Source organism: Heteronotia binoei, chromosome 7 (genome assembly GCF_032191835.1).
Source record: "Heteronotia binoei isolate CCM8104 ecotype False Entrance Well chromosome 7, APGP_CSIRO_Hbin_v1, whole genome shotgun sequence".
Lineage (NCBI taxonomy): Eukaryota > Metazoa > Chordata > Lepidosauria > Squamata > Gekkonidae > Heteronotia > Heteronotia binoei.
This window is the reverse complement of record NC_083229.1, coordinates 40944495-40971249: the sequence shown is the minus strand read 5'-3', so window position 1 is coordinate 40971249 and position 26755 is coordinate 40944495. Positions and strand designations below refer to the sequence as shown.

The window sequence follows — 26755 nt, the reverse complement described above, 5'->3', positions numbered from 1 at the left end:
AGGGTTGTAAGCTGCTTTGAATTCCCATTGGTAAGAAAACCGGGGTATAGGTAGCTAAATAAATAAGCTGGATACTTTTTCTCTCTTTATTGATGAAAAAATAGTATCACAGCGATAGACGCCCATTGCAATATCACACAGTATACACAGAATGGAACAATTACACAGGATACACATTTTAACAAGTGTCTTGTGTGTGTGTGTCTGCATCAGTGGAAATCATCACAGTCAGCCGAAAACACACAGCACAGCAAAAGATTTGCTAAAAATGATCTGCTAAAACCCATTTCCAAGACTCTGCATACTAATTCACTGCCCACTTTCTCTATATTTAGGACTGCTTGCCATTCCATGCTATTGTTTAATGGTGTGCTTAAAGCACCACTAAAGCTTACATTCGGAATAAAACTTTGTTGGTCTTAAAGGTGCCATTTGACTCTTGCTTTGCTCTAGTACTTTAGATCAACAACTCGGCTGCCCACCTGAATCTATCTATATAGCAAAAGAAATCCCCCACAAAACAAACCTCAGGTTGCAACCAAGGTCATATCTAATTTAACTTCCACCTCAAAATGATCCCAAACCACAGCCAGCGTTCAAACGATACAACTACTCTGAATAAGGAAGATACTTTCCCCTTACACCCGTGCCAACCTTGAGTCACAAAACGGGCGATTTTATGTTGTCCCAAGTAGCATTTCACCTCTACAGCCTACGCTGCTAGTGATTGACATCAGAGAAGAGGCAGAAATGATAACGCGATTGGCCAAATCCAGGAACGAAGCGCGGACTGACAGCAGGGGGTGAGCCCTACGAAGAGACTGGGCGGGGACTCCAGAAAATGGCTGCTGCAGTAACCGCTGCGAGAGTAGGCCGAGTGCTGCGCGCGGCTCCTTATTATGGGCAGCCTCGGGGGTCGCGCGGCAGAGGGAGGCTGCTGTGTCCGGCGAGCTGCGGAGGGGCCGCACCGGCGGTGGCCGTGGCCGCTGCTTCTAGCCAGCCGGGCACTGGCGAAGAGGAGCGCTACTGCATGGAATTGGTGCGGTGAGTGCCAAGGCGACTCCTCTGCCCTGTCCTTGCTCGGGGCGGGTTGTTGGCGGATGCTTCCTGGGCGTGACTTCTCATTATTTACATCAAATACTCCTAGAGTGAGTACCAAACTCTCGTCTTGAAGGGGTAGAAGGTTTTTAAAGGCTCCCTTTGCAAGGCGGGGTTGTAGCGCGGGTGGGGCCGCCCGAACTGAAAAAACTGGAGCTTTCTCACTCTTTACAAGTGTGAAGGCTTGCTGTAAAATCTGGAACTCCTTATGCAGAACACGTGACACTACTGATGAAGTCTCCATAATTGTCTGAACCAGGTTTGAATTTTACATCACTGCATTCAGGCTGTTCTGCTATTTGTGACCCCTTGATCCTGCCTCCCCCCCACCGTACTCCTGCATAAAATGCTGCGTGCTGAGGGTCTGGTCACTGGATCTGAGGAAGTGGGCTCTAGTCCAGGGGTGTCAAACATGCAATCAGGGACCAAATCAGGCCCCCAAGCAACTGGCTGTTTTCTGCTACCTTCTGCATAACAGGTTGCTTTGCAAGGCTTGCTCAGTCACGCAGGAGCCAAAGAGCAAAACCTCTATTTTCTCCATTGGCTGAGACTGCTCCCTTGGGGAGGAAGGGGGAAGGGAGAGCTTGATTTTCAAATTGCACAGCAGAGCTACTGAGCCAAGCCTCTCTTCATTCTATTGACTGAGACTCCTCCACCTCCTGGTCCCCTGGGGAAGGAAGGAAAGAGTCAGAGCTTCCTTTGCCTACTTCCCTGGATCCCATGGGAGAGATGCAAAGAAAGCACCTTTAAGACTGAGTGTTAATGTTTTAAGTATGTTTTGAATTTATTTTAAAAAACGTTGTGTTTGTGTCTATTATAAGGTTTATATCTCTGCTACTTAATCTTAAATAGGTTCACACATGGCCCAGCCTGATATGACCTGACCTGACAAGGTCTCATTTATGTCAGATACAGCCCTGATAATAAATGAGTTTGACACCCATGCTCTAGTCTATGCAAACATTTGCAAAATAAAACTTTATTTTCCAAAAGCCAAACTTTACGTTTGTAGTAGTTCTCATTTAAAGAGCAGTAGCAGCTTATTTTCAGGTAAACTCCTGGTTTTAAAGAAATACCATTCTGGTTGCCAACATGCCAAGTTATTTAAATGGATAAGGAATATCTTATGTTGAAATCATAATCTTTTTCAACCTAAAGAACCCTCCCTGGCCAAGTTGTGTGGGGCCTAGACCCCTTTGACTATATAATGCTGCTGCTGGTGGGCTGGGGAGGATGTAGGCTTACCTGAGGAGGTAACAGCCCCACCTAGTGAGGAAGGCTTGCTACAGCCCTGTCAAAACAAGGACTTGTGTTACTTAGTTCATTATATTTTTAGCCTTCATTTCAGCCCACAGAATCTCACAAGAATAACAACAAATAACATTAACATCCACGGGAAGGAGATTTTCGTCAGAGTTGTATCCAGGTGTGATGGAGTGCCGTTTGGATGTATCCTGCAGTCCTGCTGATGGCTCTCTTCATGGCAGTTGGAAGGAAGGTGGAGTTGGAGCCAGGCATGTTGCACATGTGCTAGCTAGGCTCTTTCCCCCCCTCCATGGGCTCAATGATAGCAATAGGAAGTTACTGACTCATTCGATCAATATAGTTCCTCTTTCCACTCCTTTTATTTATTAATCTTCCCTCTGTTTATAGTCTGCTTTTATTACTGAGACTCAAGGTGAATATTCGTTTAAGCTGTAACGCCACTCTGCTTGTTGGAAAGGAAGTGGTCCTTTTGTATCTCCATCAAGGAATCTTCAGTTTGTGGCAGATAGCAGCAGTGCTTATGCTTAAGATTATGCTTGGGATGGAGAAGGTAGAGAAAGTAGTACTTTTATCCTTTTCTCACAATACAAGAACTCGTGGGCACTCAATGAAATTACTGAGCCGTCAGATTAGAATGGATAAAAGGAAGTACTTCTTTACCCAAAGAGTGATTAACACATGGAATTCACTGCTGCAGGAGGTGGTGGCAGCTACATGTGTAGATGGCTTCAAGTGGGGACCGGATAAACATATGGAACAGAGGTCCATCAGTGGCTGTTAGCTACAAGGTATAGATGGAACTCTCTGTTTGGGGCAAGCGATGCTCTGTATTTTTGGTGCTGGGGGGGGGGTAACAGTGGGAGGACTTCTAGTGTCCTGGCCGCACTGGTGGACGTCATGATGGCACCTGGGGTTTTTTTTGCCACTGTGTAACAGTGTTGGACTGGATGGGCCCTTGGCCTGATCCAGCATAGCTTCTCTTATGTTGTTAAGGGGTATGTATGAAGTAATCCCCCCACCTAATTCCAACATACATTGTGTACAATCTGTACAATCTCCTGTGTTGTAAAAGAGTAAAAAACACCTGTTATTTCTTGAATTATAAACAGATCACGTTGGGTAATTGGTTTACAGCTTGCCTGAGCCCATCGAGGCTCTGGTAAACTGTACCTATTTCCACTTTGTCCTTGGGCCTTGTGTGGCAATAACTTTTCCCTTAGCAAAGATAGTCAGATTTGAAATGTATGAGTACCATTTTTTTCTCTACACCTTTTGTGGAAGCAGCCTAATTTTGACCACTGCCTTCTCCTGAGAATACCAGTTAAAAAATAAGTATCTTTATTTCTATGGATAGGTACACAGTCTGGCTCTGGAAAATAAAATTAATCATATACAATTAAGCATAGTTGTCATTATTGAAGTGTTAAGAGATTACAACAAAGACCTGTGTTTGTCAGTAATAAAAAAGAATGCAAATAATAATAATGGTTTTAAAAGTTTTCATTTTTGTCATTTATGATCCACCTTACAGAATTATAAAAACAATGCCATAAAAATCATCATAATACATACAATAAAACTGGATTACATGATTAGGCAGTAAACAATGCAATAAAGTTGGATCACGTCATTATGGAGAAACAGAATAAAAATAGTATCATGTATTGTAAACATCGTAGAACGAGGAGGGAGGAAAAAAGAACAAGAACTGCTCAGTTTTTCCACAATTTAAACGACAACCCTTTTCCCACTATAAAAACTCTCTTGTATTTTGATTTTGTCACATTTATGTTCCCTGAACAAACATCATCCTGAACAGTTCTGTTTTATGCATTCTTTGAAATGCTAAGAATGTTGGGAGCCTTCCTGGCCACGTCAGATGCTCAGGTGTGAGAAGTTGTTGTTGTTCTTATCCATTCGCAGAGTGGAACCTGAGTTCTGTTTCAGGTCCTGTTAGCTAAATGTGGGGGAAGAGGGGAACCCTTTGTTTTAAAACATCCGAAATATTTGTGTGAACATAGTCTTAATGAAAAAAGAAAGAAAGAAACTGCTGTCGCAGTTGCTGCACACCAGGGATACCCAGCATGGTGCTTGCAAGCAGTGATCTCTCTAAGCTGAGTTAGCGTGAGCTAGCTCACAGATTTTCATCCTTCAGCTCACACATTTTTGCCTTAGTTCAGGAAGGCTGACCCCAGAGCACACTATTTATACAGTAGCTCACAACTTTAATGCCAGTAGCTCACAAAGTGGATTTTTTTGCTCACAAGACTCTCTGCAGCTTAGAGGGAACATTGCTTGCAGGTACCATGTAACCCACCAATTGTTTTTAGAAAGTGGACAGGGCTGGCATGGGGTAATCATTATATACTCTGCCTTGACCAGTAGTGGTGAATAGTGTGCTTGCTAAGTGCAACTTTCCTCAGAAGGAATGGTGGGTTAGAAAGGCTTAAATCAGAGGTGCTGAACTCATTTGTTATGAGGGCTGGATTTGACATAAATGGGACTTCGTGGGGCCAGGCCATGTGTATCATAAAATGTATTGCCTGGTAGTGGAGATGTAAACTTTATAAAGGATACAGAGAAACACAGTTAAAAATAATTTTTACTTAAAATACAAACATGCTTAAAACTCTTGCAGTGTTTTGTTTAAAATGGAAAGGTGGGGGAATACTGGGATTTAGCAATGCAGTTTTAAAAACAGAACATCAAGAAAAATCCCAAAGGATTGGGTAAGAATGCAAACAGAAGGTGCTTGTGGTGTTGGATCTTTCCCCACCTGCCCTTCCCACAGCAGCCCTCTGTAATTATGATAATGCATTGTTGGGGTGCAGGATAAAAAGACACTGGGCATAGGAAGAACCACAGTGAGGAGGGAGGTTTAGGTGGAATCACCCCACCTCACTCAACCACCCAGAGAAAGCTTGGGAGAGGAAAGGTGGCAGGGCAAGAGGAGGGAGTGATGTGTTTGCATCTCATTCCTCACTGTAGTTTGCCCTCTCTTGCCCAGTGACTTTTTCTGTGGCCTGCAGGATGCCTTTTCAGGGTTGCAGAAGGCTGCTGTGGGAATAGAATCCAATCCACAATGGCTTGTGAGCCACAATACGAGTCGTAGATGTGCCTGACTCTTTGTAGGATTGCTGCCAAAGTTTAAGAATCACTAGTACAGGATTCTACTATGCCAGCGGTGGTCAACGGTAGCTCTCCAGATGTTTTTTTGCCTACAACTCCCATCATCCCCAGTCATTGGCCATGCTGGCTGGGTCTGATGGAAGTTGTAAGCAAAAAACATCTGGAGAGCTACCATTGGCCACCCCTGTACTATGCAATATGAGTTGAGTAGTTAAATGGGAAAGAGACATGTTGGTTGTGTGAGTTTCCCTCAAAATGACTGAATCAAGACAGGAATCAGGTTCGTGTTCTAATACTGATTTAGATTGTTTGGCAATAGATACACAACTTGGTTTATGTAGTCCCAAAGTGGTTGTGGTGAATATATTTCATGGTGCCTTGTCACTTACTCACAGAAATTGGTATTGTTTGTTTCCACTTTGAGATTATGTAACTGCAAACATTCCCATAGATCTCCAAGTATTTCACCATAACATCTACCACAGAATGTTTTTGTTGGGGCAGGGGAGGGCTTGAAATTACATCCTGTATTCCTTGAACTGGAGACACTGTGTTTACTTATTTTGCCCTTTGTTACATGAACTTGTGACACAAACATAACTTTGTCTCTATTTTTGTTTGTCCTGTCCAGGAAACGCGACTATGAAGGCTTCCTCTGTTCATTACTACTGCCGGCAGAATCACGCTCTTCTGTTTTTGCCCTGAGAGCTTTCAATATTGAACTGGCTCAGGCAGGTATTAAAATATTCCATGGTGAAATGTTGAGTGAAAGACCTGTGATTTTTAACATGGATTTCGCCTTTTTTCAGAGCCACAGCACACTTACCTATTCAATGATGGATTTTTCCTTCATACATCTGCACCTTCTTCCCTCCCTCCCTCCTATAGCATTTACTTGTGAAACTGGGGTAAAAATCAATAGAAAAGAGCAAGAGTCCAGTAGCACTTTAAAGACTAACCAAATTTGTGGCAGGGTATGAACTTTTGTGAGTCACTGCTCATTGGGGGGGGGGTTGTTCACATGTTTGTAATGTGTATTAATTTAAATAACTTCTCATCTGTCAAGCTGTTACACAATCTTGTTTTGAGAGATCTGAGCTTTTACTGCCCTGGGTAATTAGGTGTCATTTATGACCTTGGCTCCCTAATTGGTCCTTCCTAGCTCATTTATAAAGTCAACTTATTTTATTTTGGGGCTTTGACCAGGTACTGATCCATAACAGGAACAATCCCCTTGTCCCATGACTGCTAAATTTGTTTAGGAGCCTTTGATGATGATCTTTGGCAATGACTCTTTGAAAGTGCCAAGTATTGGATCACCTCTTTGTTTGCCAGACAGTTCTAAAAGATTAATGATGCAAGAGTGTGTTAGCAGGATCCTTGCTGAATTCTTTTACTTCAGTAAGGCTTGTTCTTCTATAAAGTTAAAAATTGCAGCATAAATAAAAGTTTTGACTAATTCACCTGAATAGTGGCTGATTGATCCATAATTTACTTCCCCATATCATTAAAAAAACTTGCTATCACCTTACAGTTTGCTCACAAATAGGCTGTTTCATTCATAAGTTACATATTCTGGTTAATAGTTTAACCATTTCACAGTTAAGTCTTGTTTTTAAAGAGCTCCCAGGTGAATGATCACCAGTGAGTTGTTACTTTTTAATTCATATGTTCAATTTAAAACTTCATTCTTTATCCCCTCTGACATAGTTGGTCAGGTACTTTATCACTGGTGAAAACTGTATGTTAAAAATCCATTCAGCTTCTACTTGTATTTTTCAGAGGAAATCTTTTGTAGCTTTATTTTGGGCTTTTTTATTTGGATGGCCCTATAGATCAAAGAAGTGGGATTCTGCCAGTTTTTCTGCTGCTGACAGAGGGATAAGGCCACTGTTGATCATCAAAACAACTTACAATAATGACACACATGTGAACAAGTCTCAAGGGGCAGGGGAAGAATTGCTATCACCTTACAGTTTGCTCACAAATAGGCTGTTTCATTCATAAGTTACATATTCTGGTTAATAGTTTGCTGAGGGGAAAAATTGAGCAAGATAGAAAAAGCTGGTAATCTTTGGAGACCCTTCATTGTGTGTCCCCACTGACTGATGCGTGGTGAGTGGCCACTTCTTAGTTGCAGTGCCTTGATTATGGAGTGGCCTTCCATTGCATTTCCACCCATTTGTTATCCATTTATGGTCTGTCAAAGAGGATCCTCATTCAGAGGGATTTCAATATATCAATTGCGTGTCTGCCTCTGTTTATGGAATTTTTGACTTGATGTTTTGGAATATTGTGTGTACTTAGTATAGTGCTTAACATTGTTTTAGGGTGCTGATCAGTTTTTTTTTTCTTCTAATGGGAGACTGTTTTTAGTAGGTTATGGTTTACGGTCACTTACTATGGATCAGATGGATCTTCAGATGGAAAAGCAGTGTAGAATGTTTACAATAATTATTATTTTGGGATAATAACTGATTAAAGGTAGTCCTCTGTGCAAGCACCAGTCATTTCTGACAATGGGGTGATGTCGCATCACGATGTTTCCATGGCAGGCTTTTTACAGGGTGGTTTGACATTGCCTTCCCCAGTCATCTACATTTTACCCCCCACCAAGCTGGGTACTCATTTTAGCGACTTCAGAAGAATAGAAGGCTGAGTCAACCTTGAGCTGAACATAAGAGAAGCCATGTTGGATCAGGCCAATGGCCCATCCAGTCCAGCACTCTGTGTCACCCAATGGCCAAAAAACCCAAGTGCCATCAGGAGGTCCATCTCATCTTCCACCGGGATTGAACACAGGTCGTGAGCAGAGCTTAGACTGCAGTACTTCAGCTTACCACTCTGTGCCACGGGGCTCTTTTTAATAAACCATTAGAAGCACACAATGTTGATTTTTTTTTTTTTTGTTTCTAATTGGTTTCTAATAATTGATTAGAAACACACAAAAATATCAATATTAGTTCACTTTTAAAGACCTTCTAGAATTCTTTTCAGCTGAAGATCTTTCTTCCAAAGCATTATATAAGTATGAAAAACATTGTATTGAGTGGAGCACTTGAGTGTTCTGGGTGGTGTGATTATTAGGTGAGAGAGCCTGTGTGTTGTAAGGATGGTTTAAATCAGGTGTGTAGTGAAAAATGTATTTGGTGTATGTTGCTAGTACAAAGGCATTAAGAAAAAGGATTTAGTTCACTGGATTAATTTAGTTTTAAGAGCAGAAAACTGAAGAAAAGGTAACCCAACCTATGCTTGTGCTTCAGATTAAAGATGCAGTAACTCAGAAGACTATTGGGTTAATGCGTATAGAGTTTTGGAGGAAAGCTGTAGAAGAAATTTATCGTGATAATGCACCACAACAGCCTGTCGCTAGAGAGCTGTGGAAGGTATAAAATATATGTTTGTGTTTTAAAAAACCGTTTGTACTTGTTGCTTGATATCAGGAAAAAAAACTAAATAAAAAGAAAGGTGGATTCTAAAGTCTAGAAAACAATTCAATTAAGCAGCATAAGTCACCCAATTAAAATGTAATAATGATAGGAAGACCAAGAACTAGAATTGCTTAAGTTAACACAGTTCCCAGGTATGTCAAAGCATGATGTGAAATGTAATTCATTGAAATGGATGTGACTTTTCACCTGATGAATTATGGAGGGAAGTGCAAGGCTGCATTGGAACTTGCTTCCAGTTAGATCTTTCTAGGGATGTGTAAAGCAATTACAATAGAACTACTGGTCACACTGTGACTGTGCTCTTAGTTATGGTTCCTGGGATCCAAGTCCCCTTATAAGAAATACAGAATCTTGGTTATTTGCAAGAGTGAATGCAGATGTAATATAACCCCCCCCCCCCACACACACACACATACACTCACACAACCAATACTCCCTCTGTGAAGTCTTGTGAGCAAAAAATTTACTTTGTGAGAGCTACTGGCATTAATGTTGTGAGCTACTGCATGAATTAGTTCTGGGGCTACCCTTCCTGAGCTAAGACAAAAATGTGTGAGCTGGAGGCTAAAAAACTGTGAGCTAGTTCACACTAGTTAGCCTACACCAAGCTTGAGAATTTTAATGCAACCTGCCAGATCTCTGTATATATTGGAATATTTATTAATTTTATGGTTTTATCTGTTTTAAAGTTATTCCCTTACATGTTTAAATATTGTTTAATTTATGTTGGATCTAATGCTGGAAGCCGCCCTGAGCCACTTGTGGGAAGGGCGGGATATAAATTCTAAATAAATAAATAAATAAAAACTAACTCAGCTTAGAGGGAACACTGCTCACAACATGTCCCTCAGCCACTGGTTGAGCATGGCATTATATCTTAAACATCACATGTGCATACCAGCAAACCGTACATTAGGTCAGCCTTTAGTCTTGCCTCTATGGATCCCCTCACTTTCAGTCACACTGTCTGTATCTTTTAAAGCAGCAGCTGTGCAAACATTTTTGTTTGTTCATTGTCTTTACTGATATGGAAAAGGAAAATTTATTTCAAAGTGTAAAATTTATTTCAAAGTTTCAGGGATGGGCAGAATTGATTGACTGGTGATGTGGAGGTGTTTGCCTATCAGTACAAACATGCAGCAGGCAGGCTTCTGCTTTAAACTTGCAGTATATGCTTTATTTTTCAGGGCTTTACCCTAGACAATAGGAACCAGGTTGGTTTTGAAACCAACCTCCTGGTGCATATGGGTTCATGGTTCAGCCACCCATCCCTAGTGTCAGTGCAAGGCCAGATGTACATGTGCATGCTCTCCTGTTCCTCTCAACCCACTAGTTTCTCCCTTCTGGGAGTGACTGTCAAAGTCTTTTTACTGTCAGTCTTTATAAAGCCTTCTGTCAAAGTCTTTTTACAAAGCCTACCTGTCAGATTTCTGTCCTGTTCCAAGAAGCTCAGAGAGGCATACGAGCCTCTCTGTCCTCCATTTCATCCTTGCAGAACCGCTGCAAGATAGTCTCAGAGAAACTGCCTGGCCAAACCCATTAAGCTTTCATTGCAGAGTGGGGATTTGAATCTAGGTATTTTTGTCCAACACTCCAAACACATGTCACACTAGCTCCTGGAGGTTTTTGTTTCTTTCTTACCCTGTTTCCATGTTTGTTCCTTTCTAAGCCTCTTATAGCTTCATACATGTTGGTTGTGGACTTGTCCAGACTGGTTTTTGTGAGTCAGGCTGTCCATGAATCAGAATGTTGTTTTTCCTTTCTTTTCTGACTCAGCGACATCATTGTTTTGTTGTCCCCAGTCATTAATATTTTTCTGTCCTATTCATCACACACCAGATTTGTACTTGGTTTGCATTTGGAGTTAAACATTATCAGTTTTATATGAAGTTATAACTTAAGTAACACATTTTTACTTCATATTCAACATACAAATAGAATGTGTTATATTCATGTTTGAGAGATAGAAACGTCTCATAACAGAGAGCAGTGGCTATATTTAATACTGTTCTGCTTTATGTTCTGAAACATCCTAAACCACATCCCCTTTTCTCTCTGCATGTATTTTTGATGCCCTTCCTTCCCTTGAATAGAATAGGTGATTTGACTGACTGGCGTTCAGTCCCAGGGTATAACTGACCATTCCCTCAACTTGCAAACATTCTGAATTTTCCAATACTTTATGGCCAGCATAGAAAATAGCAATACTGCTGTGTTTTCTAGGAGTTACATATTTCAAATAGGTGATCAAATATGACGTTAGCCTTCAATCTGCTTGCAAAGTAATCTGCCCAGCTGCAAGATCAGTTATATAAGAAGTCCCCACTGGGCTGATCACAGTTTCAACAGTGCTGATCGCTCTAGCTGTAAATTGGTCTAAGATAAAATATTTTCTTTTAATGTCTTCTCCTAAACTGGAAAGTACTGCATAATAATTATTCTTGCGCATTGCATATTTCCATATAATAGTAGGTAGAACAAGAACCATTTTCCTCCTTGATGTTTGCATATAAATAGGCCTGTAATTATCATCTTTATTCAGTAGTATTTGAGAAATGTATGCTAGGGAACTCTTTACACATATGAAACTACCTTATAAGAAATCAGACGATTTGTATTATTTTGGCTAAAACAGGCTCTCCAGAGCCTCAGGAAGGGGGCCTTTCACATCACCTACTACCAGATTGTGTTACTCGGAGACTGAACCTGGGACTTCCTGCAAGCTATGCATGTTCTCAGTTGAATTGAACTGCAGCCTTGATCTGTTTGCTATTGTTTTTATATCAATGTACGAAGATTTGGTTCCAGTTTTCTTAGCCACTCTGTTAAACATCTATCTAGAAATATCCGAATATCTAACTCCCCCTTTCCCATCATTCCTTAGAGTTGTGCAAATGTTGTTGTATATCCAATCTCTATAAGACTGTAAAATTCCTAAGTGGGAAAGAGACAAGTGCATCAATTGTTTTGCTAATTTCAGGATCTTACTGCATTGAGGTCATCGTGAATACTTTATAAGGACAAATATACCTTCTAAATGTGTTGCCTTTTTCTCAGTACTGGTGTAGATTGCTACCATACCAAAAAAGTATGCTTTCCTTGGCTTTCAGTTGTAACATTTAATGCACAGTAATTTAGATTTCCCGATATTCTTTGTCATGCCTTGCTTAATAAACTTCTGTAACAGGATATGTCCAAATACATTTTCAAGGCTGATATTTCTGCTTAGCTCATTTCTGCTTGAAGACTCCCCCCTCCCCTCAGGTGGCAGCAATTTTCCTCTTTTGCACATTATCTTCATGCAAATTATTCATGTTTTGGGTTTTCTGTGACTCTTCTGCATAGTATCCAAAACTTGCTTTTGTACAATATTTCTAGAAAGATCAATGCCTCTCCATTCCCCCTTGCAACCACAATTCCACCACAACCCCACTATACCGTCAGGCTTTTTGTTGTTATTTAAATTAAAAGTAGATGTATTGCTATGGATACCTGCTTCCACCTGTGCCTCTTTTTATGCTGGGAGCATGGGCAGGAGGGCGCTGTTGCAGTTATCCTGCTGATGTGCTTCCTAGAGGCAGCTGGTTGGCCACTGTGTGAACCAAATGCTGGACTTTATGCACAGCAGGGGTGGATGGAATAGCAGATATGATGGGAAAGAATAGAGGATCTGCCCATATGAAGGTTTTGTTGCACTGTCAATGACTCTGCCCTCCGAGCAGCAGTGAGAGCACAGTGGAGAATCATCCTGGTGTGAAAGCTGCCTGAAGGTGTGCTTCCTCCACCCCATCCCCCTGGAACTACCAGATTCTCCAAACTGAATTAAAATGTCCTCAAGACAAAAGCTCCAGTTTAATAAACCTGAGCATCTGGCTGACAAGATGAGTTCAAGGTACCTCTGAGAATGTCAGTAATACAGTTTAGTCTATTTTTCCTCTTGATGTCTGCTTTTTATAATGTTCTCTTCTGTAATAGTATTTTATTAATCAAAGGTTACGCTGTTGAATTGTGGAGAAAAGAGTGAAAAAAGTGCAGTCAAATATGTTCCTTTTTGGGAGCGGGGGGAGGGAGAGGTTACTGTTGTGAGTCTGACTTTTGAGTATGTCAGACCCAGCTACATCCTGGGTTGGTTTTTCCTTTTGTTCTAAAATAAACATACAAAATGGATGACTTTGTGCTCAACCACTTCTAGGCTATCAAGAGACAAAACCTGACCAAAAAGTGGCTTATGAAGATTATTGATGAACGGGTAAGGTTTTTTTTAAATGCACATAATCTTAACAATATGTAAGCATTCTTTTATTTTGCTTTGTTTAGGTGTTGAAACAGGCAATGTTGTTTTCTGGTAGAACAGAGTTATAGACTTTGCCGTGGGCATAGATGTGCTATGTATTTGTCCAGTAGTCATTCCCACTTCCCAGGCAACCCTGGGGACTTGCCCTTTAAAGAGAGCATAGGACACTCTCTAACAGATCAATATAATCAAACTACAATTCTTTGGGGAAGGCTAGAGCAGTTAAATTGGCGTTAAGCTCTTACACATATTGTTTCTGCCTGTCACGGCAGGGTTGTAAAGGTGGGGCGGTGGCGGGACTGAAAAGTATTAAGGATTTCTCATGATCGTGCATTTTCTCATGATCGTGATTTTCTCATGATCTGGTGTCATTGTTCTCCTGCCTCATAGCATTCTATTAGTAGAACTTCTGTCTTTAAAAATGTGAAGTATTACATGAAGACAGGAATCTAAGCTCAATTCAAGTTGATCATTCTTAGGTTACTATCAGTTCATTAAAAAAACCCAAACCAACCCTTGGATAGAAATCTGGCTTGCATTTTGCGTGAAGGGCACTTGAGAAGCCACAAACATAGTGATGTTATTTCTGGTAGTCATGTGACTATGCACATTGGTGGGAAATGGTTAATGCCAGATGGGCTTGGTGTCTTGTCTGTGTCTTGTAGAAGGCTTCTTTTGTATTATGTTTATTCAGTGTTCTTTGATGATGACTATGTTGTATATTTGAATATTCACATGAGTTGCTTGAGTAAATTGCTTATATTGGATGTACACTAGAAAACAAGCTATTTGTGTTCAAACTCTAGGAAAAAAATTTGGATGATAGAGCATATCGGAATATCAATGAACTGGAAGCATACGCAGAAAACACTCAGAGTTCACTCCTTTATCTCATGTTGGAAACACTTGGTAGGTGCATTTCTGAAGTAATGCTGAGAACATTTTTTAGTCTACAGTGCATCACTCCTAGTGATGGAAAATGGAAGAATCTGTTTAAATACTCAAGACAGCTTTCCTATAGCACATCTGCATATTATCTTGACAAATGTAAGTCCCCAAGCTTGCATTGGCCAAGGAAATATGGGGATAGTTGGCATTTCTAGGGAATCATTAGGCTGTAGAGGGTTGCTTAACTACCTGCAGGGTCTCCCTGACAATAATAATAACAATAATGCTTTTTATTTATATCCTGCCCTCCCCGCCGAAGCAGGCTCAGGGCGGCTCACAACATTTTAGTTCAATACAGTATGACACAATATAATACAATACAATAAAATCACATAATTCAATAAATACTACATTATAAAACCATCGTTTAAAACAACATTCCAATTAAAATTGACAGTTATGGTGCTAAATTACAGGTTTGTAATAAAATTGATGGCGGAATACAGCAGCAGGGAATCTATCATTAGCTCAGCATTCAGCGAAGGCCATCTTAAACAGAGTGGTCTTGCAGGCCTTGCGAAATTGGTCAAGACTCCGCAGGGCCCGCACTTTGTCCGGAAGTTGGTTCCATAGGTGTGGAGCTGTGATAGAGGAGGCCCGATCCCTTGTGTTCTTCAGTTTGGCCTCCCTCGGCCCAGGGATATTCAGCTGGTTCTTTCCTGCTGACCTCAGTGCTCTCTGGGGTTCGTATGGGGAGAGACGGTCCCTCAGGTAGGCAGGCCCTCGACCATATTGGGCTTTAAAGGTAATAACCAACACTTTGTACCGAACCCGGTATGCAAGCGGCAGCCAGTGCAGTCCGCGCAGCCCCAGCTGTATGTGCTCCCACTTCGGGAGCCCTAACAACAGCCTAGCCGCTGCGTTCTGCACCAGCTGCAACTTCTGGGTTTGGCACAAAGGCAGCCCCATTCATCTTGGCCGTTCTCTTCCTGTTCCCTTCTTGATTGAGCTTATTTGCAGTCTGGCAGAGAGAAATACCTTTTAAAGCAGCCTGAAGGGGAACACTTACAAGGGGGGGGGGGGGTCAGTGCACTTGTGGGTACAGTCTGAAGGGGAATACTTGTAGGGGTCTTACTTGTAGATACACCATTGTAGCCCTAGTCATGTTGGCTTGGAAGTAAGTCCTGTTGAGTTCAGTAGATCTTTGCATTCCAGTGAGTCTGCTTAGAGTTGTGCCCATGGAAGTGAAAAGTGCTGTCATGTTGCAGCTGACTTATAACGACCCGAAAGTGGTTTGAAAGCATGAGATAAACATTGCCTGCCTTTGTGTAGCAACCTTGGTGGTCTCCCATTTAAATACTAACAAGGACTGATGCTGGTTAGCTTCTGATGAGCAGGCTAGCCTGAGCCATCCAGGTCAGGGCAGTTGTGATCCTTGTGTGTTTAAATGTCTGCTTCTTCAAGTACAGGTGTGAAGGATATCCATGCTGACCATGCTGCCAGTCACATTGGGAAGGCACAAGGCATTGTAACCTGCTTAAGAGCAACTCCATACCATGCTAGCAGAGGAAAGGTGTTTCTGCCTATGGACATATGTATGCTGGTAGGAGGATTCTGCTGGGAATCAGCATCACACACACACACGTGTGGAAGATTAGGTTGTTCAAATGAAATTTGATGATTTTTAAAATTTTGTTTAGTTACTGTAGTATCACTCCATTGAAAAGGGTCATCTTGGACATGTACCGTGGCTGCTTTCCAGCAGTAAAATACTGATAAAGAAAATTATGGATGACTTTTATCTGACCTTACTATATCTTAACCTCACTGTCTTTTTGATGGCCTGTTGGTTACGCTTGGGCACTTGTGTATGACTGCAAGAGATTACACTTTGACAAAGTTATCAGTGTGAAATAGCACTCCTTTCCCTATTCATCTAACACCTTGTTTAAACTTCTAAGACATCTCTGGCTGGTGGAGGTTTAACACCCTTAAATGCGGAATGCACAGAAGAAATTGTGCTCTGCACAGCATAGAAATTATGTGTTGCCTTCCCACTTGATTATATTACACTGCAAGATGCAAAATAAACAGGAGGGTTGATCTTTTTTAAAAAAATAAATAAAGCAACATGTGATGTCTTAGGAAAGGCTTTTGGGGAAACAGTGTTAAATGTAAGATCTTTTATTTTGTTTTATTTTTAAATGTACAGTAGGTTTTATGCAGCTGGCCCCAAGCTTGGATTTTGATCCAACCACTTTAACTTCATAAGAACATAAGAACATAAGAGAAGCCATGTTGGATCAGGCCAACGGCCCATCCAGTCCAACATTCTGTGTCACACAGTGGCAAAAACATTTTTATATACACACATACACTGTGGCTAATAGCCACTGATGGACCTGTGCTCCATATTTTTATCTAAACCTCTCTTGAAGGTGGCTATACTTGTGGCCGTCACCACCTCCTGTGGCAGTGAATTCCACATGTTAATCACCCTTTGGGTGAAGAAGTACTTCCTTTTATCCGTTTTAACCTTTCTGCTCAGCAATTTCATCGAATGCCCACGAGTTCTTGTATTGTGAGAAAGGGAGAAAAGTACTTCTTTCTCTACTTTCTCCATCCCATGCATTATCTTGTAAACCTCTTATCATGTCACCCCACAGTCGACGTTTCTCCAAGCTAAAGAGTCCCAAGCGTTTCAACCTTTCTTCATAGGGAAAGTGCTCCAGCCCTTTAATCATTCTAGTTGCCCTTCTCTGGACTTTCTCCAATGCTATAATATCCTTTTGGAGGTGCGGCGACCAGAACTGCACACAGTACTCCAAATGAGACCGCACCATCGATTTATACAGGGGCATTATGATACTGGCTGATTTGTTTTCAATCCCCTTCCTAATAATTCCCAGCATGGCGTTGGCCTTTTTTATTGCAGACGCACACTGTCTTGACATTTTCAGTGAGTTATCTACCACGACCCCAAGATCTCTCTCTTGGTCAGTCTCTGCCAGTTCACACCCCATCAACTTGTATTTGTAGCTGGGATTCTTGGCCCCAATGTGCATTACTTTGCACTTGGCCACATTGAACCGCATCTGCCACGTTGACGCCCACTCACCCAGCCTCAACAGATCCCTTTGGAGTTCCTCACAATCCTCTCTGGTTCTCACCACCCTGAACAATTTAGTGTCATCCGCAAACTTGGCCACTTCACTGCTCACTCCCAACTCCAAATCATTTATGAACAAGTTAAAGAGCATGGGACCCAGTACCGAGCCCTGCGGCACCCCACTGCTTACCGTCCTCCACTGCAAAGACTGCCCATTTATACTGACTCTCTGCTTCCTATTACTAAGCCAGTTTTTGATCCAACTTCAGGCAAATGGACTGTTTAACTCCTTCCTCACCAGTGTGTACACCAGTAGGGTGACTTCCCCTTATAACATTTGACCCAGGAAATTTTTGAAAGAGGAGAGGTAAAGCCCCTGTTGCTGCTCTTTCTGGAGAGAAGCAGTTTGAAGAATCCTTTTTTGGCACCTACAAGAGCAAGCCTAGCATGGGACCCAGTGCTGTTAATCACTGCAAGAGATGGCTGTTTTGAAAAATAGCTACTAACCTGGGCCTGGCAGCATTTAGTCTGTCTGACTATCTTGCTTGAGCAACAGAGTGGATTAATATTCTGTAGTCTTACGTGAAGCTTGAGACTGTTTCATGACTGGAAAGGAGTGTGGGAACCTGTTTAATTGCAGTGTAAGGGCAGACTTTGCAAATTAAAACTGCTTATTAGTTATACTGTAATCAGGTGTCTGTGCCTTTGGGGAAGTTGGTTTTTTTTTAATTTTCTCTTAATTTATTTACCACAAATGTTTTCTAATTTTGTTTTTTCCTTCCTGGAATACCAGCACAATGTTTCGCAAGAGGATTTCATAAGGCATAAACAGGAGCAAAAAGTGAAAGATGTAATGTATGACGTTGCCAGTCAGGCACATGTTCATCTGGAACATGTGAGTTTCTTCTATTTTGCTGAAGTCTCTATAATCCTAATGTTGTAAATATGTTTCTTGACAAAACTGGTCTCCTTTCTTGAGATTTTTCTGTAGTTTGGCACTTGGATGACTGACAGTACAGTCCTGACAGTCCAGTCCAGAGTAGCCTTTGCCTGTCTGCTCTGAGTAAGTAGAATCTGTATCTTGCTCCACTTAATTCTAATAGGTGCTGAGAAACCATGTTTGAGGTTTGAATGTAAGCAGAAAAGCGTAACCACCTGAACTTGGCGCTTGCTGGAAAAGTTGAATGATTTTATTTGCAAATGTGAAATTTTTGGTTTGGTTGTTCACAAGATGAGGCTAGAAGGGATGAGAATGAAGGACAGGCAAGGTCCTGTTTTCCTGGGAAAATAAAAAAAGAGGCTTGCACAGGTATTAGTTAATTTTCTGACTCTTGTGGGGAAGGAAGGGAATAGCAATTCACAAGTGTTTGCTTTAAATGTGCCTTCATCAATGAAACTAGCATTGCTGAATAGCCTTTAGATAGGAAGTGAGGTTGTGCTTATGTAAATTACTGTAACTCTGCAGACCTGCTTGACATGAACACTTGTCAATGTTAGTCTGAAGGTTGTTTATGATGAATATAATTTTGATTTATTTCTTGAGATTATGCTGCTACTCTTACCTCCTTCCCCTTGCATGTGGACTGAGATTGAAGACTTCCAGGTTTAGGAAGACTTTAGTCACGATAAACTGTGGATTCTAACTCCCTGAACTCATTTGAATTTGGATGTTACAACAAACTGGGCTTTGTCTTTTTCCTGCAAACTGGGATACCAGTTTAGCCTCCTAGCTTGTGGACCAGAAATAAATGTCAGTTGGTTGAGAAATGCAAATTCTACTGTCACAGCAAATTGTGGCTAGATTTCTTGGTTTAGAAAGTCTTTGGTCTCAGCATGGAGTGCAAGAGTAATGATTATGAAGGGCGTATGTAAACCAGGTTCATTCTCATCACAAACAACCCAGAGTTTGTAACGTCTGAATATCGCCAAAAAGCTGCCTTAGGAGCACAAGCACCAAAGTTGCCTTAATTCTGTGTTTCCCTTCCCCTCAGTGATATAGCATTGCTTGGAAATGGATGGGGAGGGGGAAAAATGGGCTTTGGGGGCATATTTTTGTGTGTGTGCAGGTAGAAGTCATGACAAACTCTGGTGACTGACCCCTAGTGGGGGCCTGGAGGATATTCAGAGAGCTGGCTGAATAAAGTTTGCCCCTGCCTCCAGGCTCTGGTATTCCAAGGAGGTCTTCCATCCAGAGTCAACCCTTAGTTTCTGAGATCTGACAAGATCAGGCTTGCCTGGCTATCCAGGTCAGGACAACTCTTCTAAAGGTTTGAGGAGGCCTTGATTTAAGTGATCTGGAGCTGCCTCTTTTCACAGCCCTGTCTTTGCACTAAGAGAAGCTTTCTGAATCCTTTCAAATCTTATCTTTTATTGAAACAGTTCTATAGTATATGCAGCCAGTGTCTAGTGTGCATAGCCAGATGAGAGGGGAACAATGTAAAATCTGTCTTCTCTCCACCCTCCCGCCAGCTCTTCCTTCCATCTCCATCTCTGCCACCACAGCCCAGCTGAAAATGTGAATCCCTTTTGAGCACTGAATTAAACCCTTTCCCTCCCTTTTTTAAAAGCCTACTCAGGTGTACAGATGACAATTTTCAAAAGGAAAAGGTTGAGTCAGTTGATGATGTATTGATACACTGTCCATACCAATATTCCCTCTTAAGCTATGAAGTCTTGTGTGCAGAGATTCTACTTCATGAGCTATTGGCATTAAAGTTGTGAGTTGTTGCATAAATTAGCTTGCTCTGGGGCCATTTTTCTTGAGCTAAGACAAAAACCGGTGAGCTTAGAGGCGAAAAAAACCTATGAGCTAGCTCACTGTGAGGTGGGTGGGACTGAGAGGGCTCTCACAGCAGCTGCCCTTTCAAGGACAACCTCTGTGATAGCTATGGCTGACCCAAGGCCATTCCAGCAGGTGCAAGTGGAGGAGTGGAGAATCAAACCCAGTTCTCCCAGATAAGAGTCCACGCATTTAACCACTACACCAAACTGGCTCACAAATGTAGTTGTGAGTATAGTTGACAGAAATGTTCTAGACATTTAAGATTGCTGCTGACTGTGTAGAATTTGCCTGGTTCACATATTGCATTCATATGGATTGCTTGCTGAGATATATTAAAACAAAACAAACAGCTGGGCCAGTGCAGGGCAGTTAATGTGTCCCAAAAAATACCTCAAAAGGTTCATACAGTCAGTGCTTCCACCCTAGTGAAGTTCTTGTTTAGTACCTAATTATGGTTGACTCTCCTGCAATGGTCCTTGAGATGTCTGGACATACTAGCATAAATGGCAAGATAAAAATACAAACAAATTAATTGTAATTGATGCTGGCATATCCTCTATCATTAAGAATAGCCTCTCCCATTTTCATTTATCCATCCTGCAGTGTGATGCATTGAAGGCTGCAGTTCCCCTTGCAGGGCTCTGTGCAGATTCCCCTGTTAGATGAAGGCTTTCCTCCTATCAAAAACTGGCATCCTCTGCCCATTTCCTCTGTCCTGTTTCCTTGGGGCAGAGACAAGGAGATGGCTACATATAATCTTCATTTAACAGTTGAAAGATACGTGTTAAACCTGCCCCCTATATATAGTTTAAAGGAATGCTTTGGCACAGTGTTTCCCATTTGCAGGGTCGTGACCCGGTACTGGGCCATGGAAGCCTTACTACTGGGTCACAAGAAAAGCCAAAGCTAGCCCCACCCCCAGCGAAGCTAGCCCTGCCCTGTCTCTGTGTTGTGCAGAGAGGAGCTGGGCTGCCTCTCCTTCCTTCTCCCCTGCTCCCAGTGTTTGAGAGAAAAGCTGGCATCCACTGGCACTTTAGACCCATGAAGTGTTCTTCAAGGTATGAGCTTTCATGTGCCTTGCAGTATGTTCTTTTGGGGAGATTTCCCTGGGAGGCCTGGGCAGCAAAGAAGGGTTTGTGTATTTTTTTTCAGCCAGGAGGGGCAGGGAGTGGGCATTCCAATAGCTTTTTTTTTTTTACCAAATGACTCCTGGGCAGAATTTTTGCTGGCTGGGGTCATCTGATGGTGAGGAAGGCTTTTTTTTTCTTTGCTCCCCCCCTTCTTTCTTTCTTTCCCTGCAAGTGATGCTCTGTCTGTATTCTTGATGCTGGGAGGGGGGGGGGGAAGCAACAGTGGGAGGGCTTCTAGTGCCCTGGCCCCACGGGTGGACATTCTGTTGCTTTTTGGGCATTGTATGGGGGAATTTTGGACTGGATAGTCCACTGACGTGATCCAACATGGCTCCTCTTAAGTTTATGTTCTTTTATTTTATTTTCCTTCCATTTCATTCTTTCCCTTTTTTTACCTTTCTCTTTCTTTCCTTCCATTTTTACTGGATGAAACTTTTCTGTTCATCATACTGTTGTTGCAGACATAGGAGCTCTGTCAATGAAATGTTGGCACCCCCAGTTGTAGCCAGGTGGCCTTCTATGAGATTTCTGTGTGAGTGAGTGAGAGTAAGAGGTGTGGGGCAGAAAGAGATTATTGGAGATTACTGCGGTATATCTCAACAGCACTGAAAGAGATGGTACTATGAACTTGGCACCATTTTACTGGTCCTGCTTTTAACAGCTGTCTGACACCAAATTAAACTCCTCCTGTAGATATTAAAAAGGATGAAAGTAGTTCACTGGCTAAGCATCTGCACAACAGGTTGCTTTTAAAGGCATGGGAAACACAGCCATAAATATCCTTTTTGGGATAACTGCAGAAAAGCTTGTATGAACTTCATATAGCTTGAAATTAATTCATTAATTGCAGTACAATTCTCTGCTACCTTTCACAGCAATTGTCCAGTGTTTCAATAAAAAAAAAGTATGAAAAGTATCTGTCGAAAGATTTTCTTGAAACCAAGCAAGCTTGGTTGTAGCTTGAGCCAGGGTTCCAGTAGTAGCAGCTGAAGGAAGGGCCTACTAAATGTGTCAGTATATTTTGAGTTAGAGCAGCTGCCAGGGCCTAGTGTGGGTGGTACACAGTGTTGGCATTCCTGATGGCAATGGCAACAGCACTCCCAACTGCATACACTGGCCAGTGCTGTTGAGGAAGGGATGTGTAGGTGGTGCAGGCAATTGAACATGGGCATTAGGAGTGCTTGCAAGCTGGAGAAGAATACACAAACAGATAGGTACATGCAGGTGTGGGGGTGAAAAGAGAGGACTGCGCACTTTCCACCCCCATTTTGGCTCAGCATGAGTTTCAGAGAGATATTTCTGAAAATGAATTTCCGAAGTAGAGGCAGGTTTGGGGGAGTGCCCTGGAAGTGACATCACTTGGCCCTTGACACCACAGGAAATGACATAATTCCTGTCTCCCGGCTCCACCCCCAAAGTCTCCTGGCTCCACCCCCCAAATTTTAGAGGGCCACGATGGAGAAGTGTAAAAATAACCAGGCCACAGGAAAGAAAAGTTTGGGAAACCCTGTTTTGGCATGAATTAGCTTTGTGATATGTTAAGCTGTCCTGTGTTTAGTAAACAGTTTGAGCGAGCTGTAGTCCTGTTTCTGAAAATGATAATTACATTTTTAGGCTTCCCTTCCTCCAAAGTTCTTCTTTCTTCCACAACAGCCCTTAAAAAAAACAGGAATCTTGTGGCCTGTAGAGGTCTCTGAACTCCCATTTGTGTTTGCAGCAGGCTAACATTGAGTTTCAGAGCATTTACCCACCAGACCTGTGCACTTAGTTTAGTCTGAGAGCAGGTGACTAGCCCTGTCCTGTGTGGTTCATAGCTGAACCTGGAATTCCTAACCACCATACAGCAATGCCCCAATGTGGTATGACTGAAGTTAAGGCAAATTTGACAGATGAGATTACATGGGTGGATGGTTCTAAAGTTCTGTCATAGGCAGTCTTCACTTGACCAGCAGAGGGCAGAATAAGCCCTCTGCTTACACTAGTAGTCAAGATGACTTATATCCTCAAAACTGCAGCACTCGCAAGCCCTTTTAACCATCAGTAATGTCTTGATATTGGTGGTTCTCTTCCTAGTGTGTGTATATATCTTGAAAATCTTGCTATTTTGCTAGGCTTTTAGCGTGCTTCTTGATTATTCTGCATCAAAACAATGCTTGCTGCAGGAAATAACCCAGCTTTTAAATACATCTGGTGTCTGCAAAGGATGAACTAGCATTCTTTTCTTTCCCTGTTGTCATGGGGTTGACCACCCAAAAAGATGTGCCTGGATCTTCTGGGCTAATAAGAGGGTTTGGTTCTGTATCTTGCAGGTGCTGGAGGGTCAAGAAGTCAAGGTAACAGCTGATCAGTCAGGCCCTTGAGGATCCTAACTCTGTTAGGTGGCTTCCCCAAAGCAGGAATGGGTTTTCTGGGCTCTGAACTTTTCCCTTCTGAAACAAGAGAGTGAGGCAATTTTGGGTTGTCTCTACTCATGGCCTCTGTCCCAGTACAGAATAAAAGCCCTTCTAGATCTTAATAGCATAAGCATGTGTTAGCAATTCTGATGATGCACAGATCAGCCTTCCTCTCCCTGTCTCATTCCAGGGTTGTGGCTACAGTGCTAACTGATGTAACTTCTTTGACTGTAAAAGGAATACTTGGGAATCACTGGAATGAGGGCATAGCAAGGAGAAGACATGCAATGCAGCAAAGATGATTTACAGTCTGATCATTTTTCTTTTAGTCAAAAGTTACTAAGGAAATACCAGTCATAGCATCCATTTCCAAATAGTTTGTATTTATTTTATTTTCTGTTTAGTGCCAGGCTATTGACATGTACAATAAATCTCCTTGTAGTTTGCAGTAAACTCAGACAGAACCCAGTTCATGCGAAATCCTGGCAGCTTCTATAGATTCCATGCTTGAAGTATACTTTCCAATCTAACTTGCTTTCTGTCTTCCTTCAGGCTCGGTCCTTCAGAAAGAATGTTCCTGTTAAAGCTTTTCCTGCCTTTTTTCACACAGTAAGTGGAACTCTGATTTTTTTTTTTAAGCTCACAAAAAAAAAGTGGGATCACAATGACAGGACAGTGTGGATGTTGCCTGGCACCAAAATGTTACTAAAAGTGGTGCCAGGTGATCAGGCTTGAGGAGAGAGTTCCAGAGTACATCCTTTCTCCAGAAACTTCCTGCTTCAGGTAGTCAGGGTACGTAGAGAAGACCCTTCGATGATGATCTTGATGGGCAGATGAATGCATGGAAATTACAATATTCTTAGTGTCCTCTAATACAGGGACCTCTGTGAAATTCAGGTATATTTGGCCATAAATATTAATTTGATCCCTTTTTCTTGCTGCTCTTTTTGATAGCACAACATCTTTTGGATGGTATATTTCAGACTGTGAAAATTCATTCCTGTCTTTGTAAAGTGGTCTTTTGCTGTGTAGCTGACCTTGTTTCTCTCTCTTTTTATTCCAGGTTGCTCTTGAGGATTATTTAAATAAAATACAGAAAGCTGATTTCAATGTATTTCATCCAAGTTTGCATAGAATAAGTCCTTTATTACCTCTGCAGTTATATATTAGGTCCTGGAAGAAAACGTATTAAAGAGTCTTTAATCTAAGACTGACCTCTGAGGTTTCTCTCTTTGCTTTCTTTCCTTTCTGATTGTATTTTATTTACATTATCATCATCATGATCCCATCATTTCTTAGGGCAGCATACATTACATGAAGAACAACATGAATAGCCTTTGCAGACACATCTGATGCTTTACACCTACCCATAATGGCTGGTGAGGGAAGAGTCATCTGGGTTAAGACTGGCCTTGCTATTTGTGCGGACTGCATGAACTACAGTGTTGATACTCTCATCTTACTGTATGAATCCCATAAAATATTATCCTGACTATAATAATTAAAAATCAGTCCCACATACCTCCTCTCTTATATGAACAGCAACAGAGGAGTAGCTGTCATAGGTCAGGTTAAATGTACGGTATGTCTGACCTGTGTTGTGAATACAGCTGGGGATCTCTGCACTGACTTCTGATGGGCCTGTAAAGTAGAAGAGGGATATACTTCTGTTCGAGGTACCATTTTATTGGAATTTTTAACGAAAATAATTTTCTTCCCCCAAAGTAAAACTGGTTATTCTAGGAGCTTCTTGATTGACTTCAGAACTCCACTAGCTTGTACTGGAGCCACCAGACTAGAAATAAATAATTTTCTTTTGTAGCAAAATTGACCCCTGACTACGTTCGTACTAGTTTCTTAAACTGCTGATGCCATGGAATTAAGCTACTGCTGTTAAAAGGGGAAATGGCGATAGTAGCTTTTCCAAAATGGTCAATGGAACATATTTCACAATGAGGAGCACATATCTTAATTCTCTAAAATAATGTCTGTCTTGATACCTGTTCTGTTTTTCTACATGATATACTTTGCAGCCGTTCTTGTTTTGCTGAATGAAGTTCTCCGTGTAATCCCCCCCTCCTTATAATCAGGATTAATCTTCCCAGATGCTTTGTTGTGTAACAACATCCTGTGCTTTTAGTGTGCACTGTGCTCTGTAATGAATTTGCGTAAGAGGAAGATACTCTTGTTTTTTCAATCAGGGTCTCTTGCTCCAAAGGAAAGTTTGAAAATCCAAAAATAATCACTTTAATTCAAAAGGCCTTTTCCAAGCTGTGCTTTGGGAATTAATGTTTTAGATGGAGGATACAGGTGTCTAGTGAACAGCATAGTTCACCGTTTCTGATAATTTCAGAAAATTTCTGTGTCATTTTAAATGCAGAAATTAAATCCAGCACCCAGAATACAAACATCTTCATATGATGGTTAGTGAATTATAGTGAATTTCATCCTTCAGTCCTTTGTACCAAGAAAGTAAAATGTGTGTCTAACCTGTCTCACTGATATACTCCAAGGACCTCAAAAGCTGTTAGTTCCACTAAGATCTCTTCTCCCCCGCATGGCTTCTGCAGGGAATTTAAAAATATAACCAAGCATGGACCCCTAGGCACTGTTGGCACTTGTTCTTAGTTCTTCCACCTAATTAAGATGCTAATGTTTCTAACTGAGTGCAATTTTCTGTTGTCTCTCCTTAGAGAATATACAGGCTGTTGTTCAGAACTGAAAACCAGAGGTCTGAGAAGAGCCTCCTTGCTTAACCTCTTTAATCTTTCCTCCTGCACTCCAGCCTTTGATTGTGCCAGAAAAACTTTGGTTTGAGTTGAGAGCGCTTAACCTGTAGATAATTGACCAAAGTAGCTCAAGTGAGCTATTTCCAAGTACATTACCAGTTTTAGAACATACAGACTCAAGGTATATTGTACACCTTGTGTCAGTTTGGTCACCTTAGCAGAGATGGTTGTGTACAATGGAGAAACCATTTTGGTAGCCATTGCATCTGAAATTTTTCTTTTCACATCATTTTTTTTCATGCTGCTGAAATTTAAACAGAAAATTGCCTATACATACAGTTAGGCTAGATACTGAGCTGTGTTAAGGCTTTGAAGAACCAGATCATAAACATTTAACATCATCTGTAATCTTTGAAAATTGGTCAGGATATAACCTAAATATCACATCTAAAGGATGTTTCTTCAGGTTCTTTTTTTAAAAAATT

At 41.5% G+C, this 26755-nt stretch overlaps 1 protein-coding gene across 3 annotated transcripts; it reads left to right on the top strand.

Moving 5' to 3' along the window:
- Window positions 1-780: 780 nt before the first annotated feature.
- NDUFAF6 (NADH:ubiquinone oxidoreductase complex assembly factor 6) lies at window positions 781-24749 on the top strand. Of its 3 annotated transcripts, none has more exons than XM_060243474.1 (9): window positions 781-1044; window positions 6125-6224; window positions 8757-8879; window positions 13138-13194; window positions 14046-14148; window positions 15597-15730; window positions 18030-18131; window positions 24094-24150; window positions 24605-24749. In XM_060243474.1, the coding sequence occupies exons 1-9, from the start codon at window positions 842-844 to the stop codon at window positions 24731-24733; spliced, it is 1008 nt and encodes a 335-aa protein (XP_060099457.1). In that variant the 5' UTR covers window positions 781-841; the 3' UTR covers window positions 24734-24749. The 3 variants fall into 3 exon arrangements, with proteins under 3 accessions (XP_060099457.1, XP_060099459.1, XP_060099458.1); XM_060243476.1 differs by having other exon boundaries at window positions 900-1039; XM_060243475.1 differs by lacking the exon at window positions 781-1044 and having other exon boundaries at window positions 6125-6228.
- Window positions 24750-26755: the final 2006 nt, after the last annotated feature.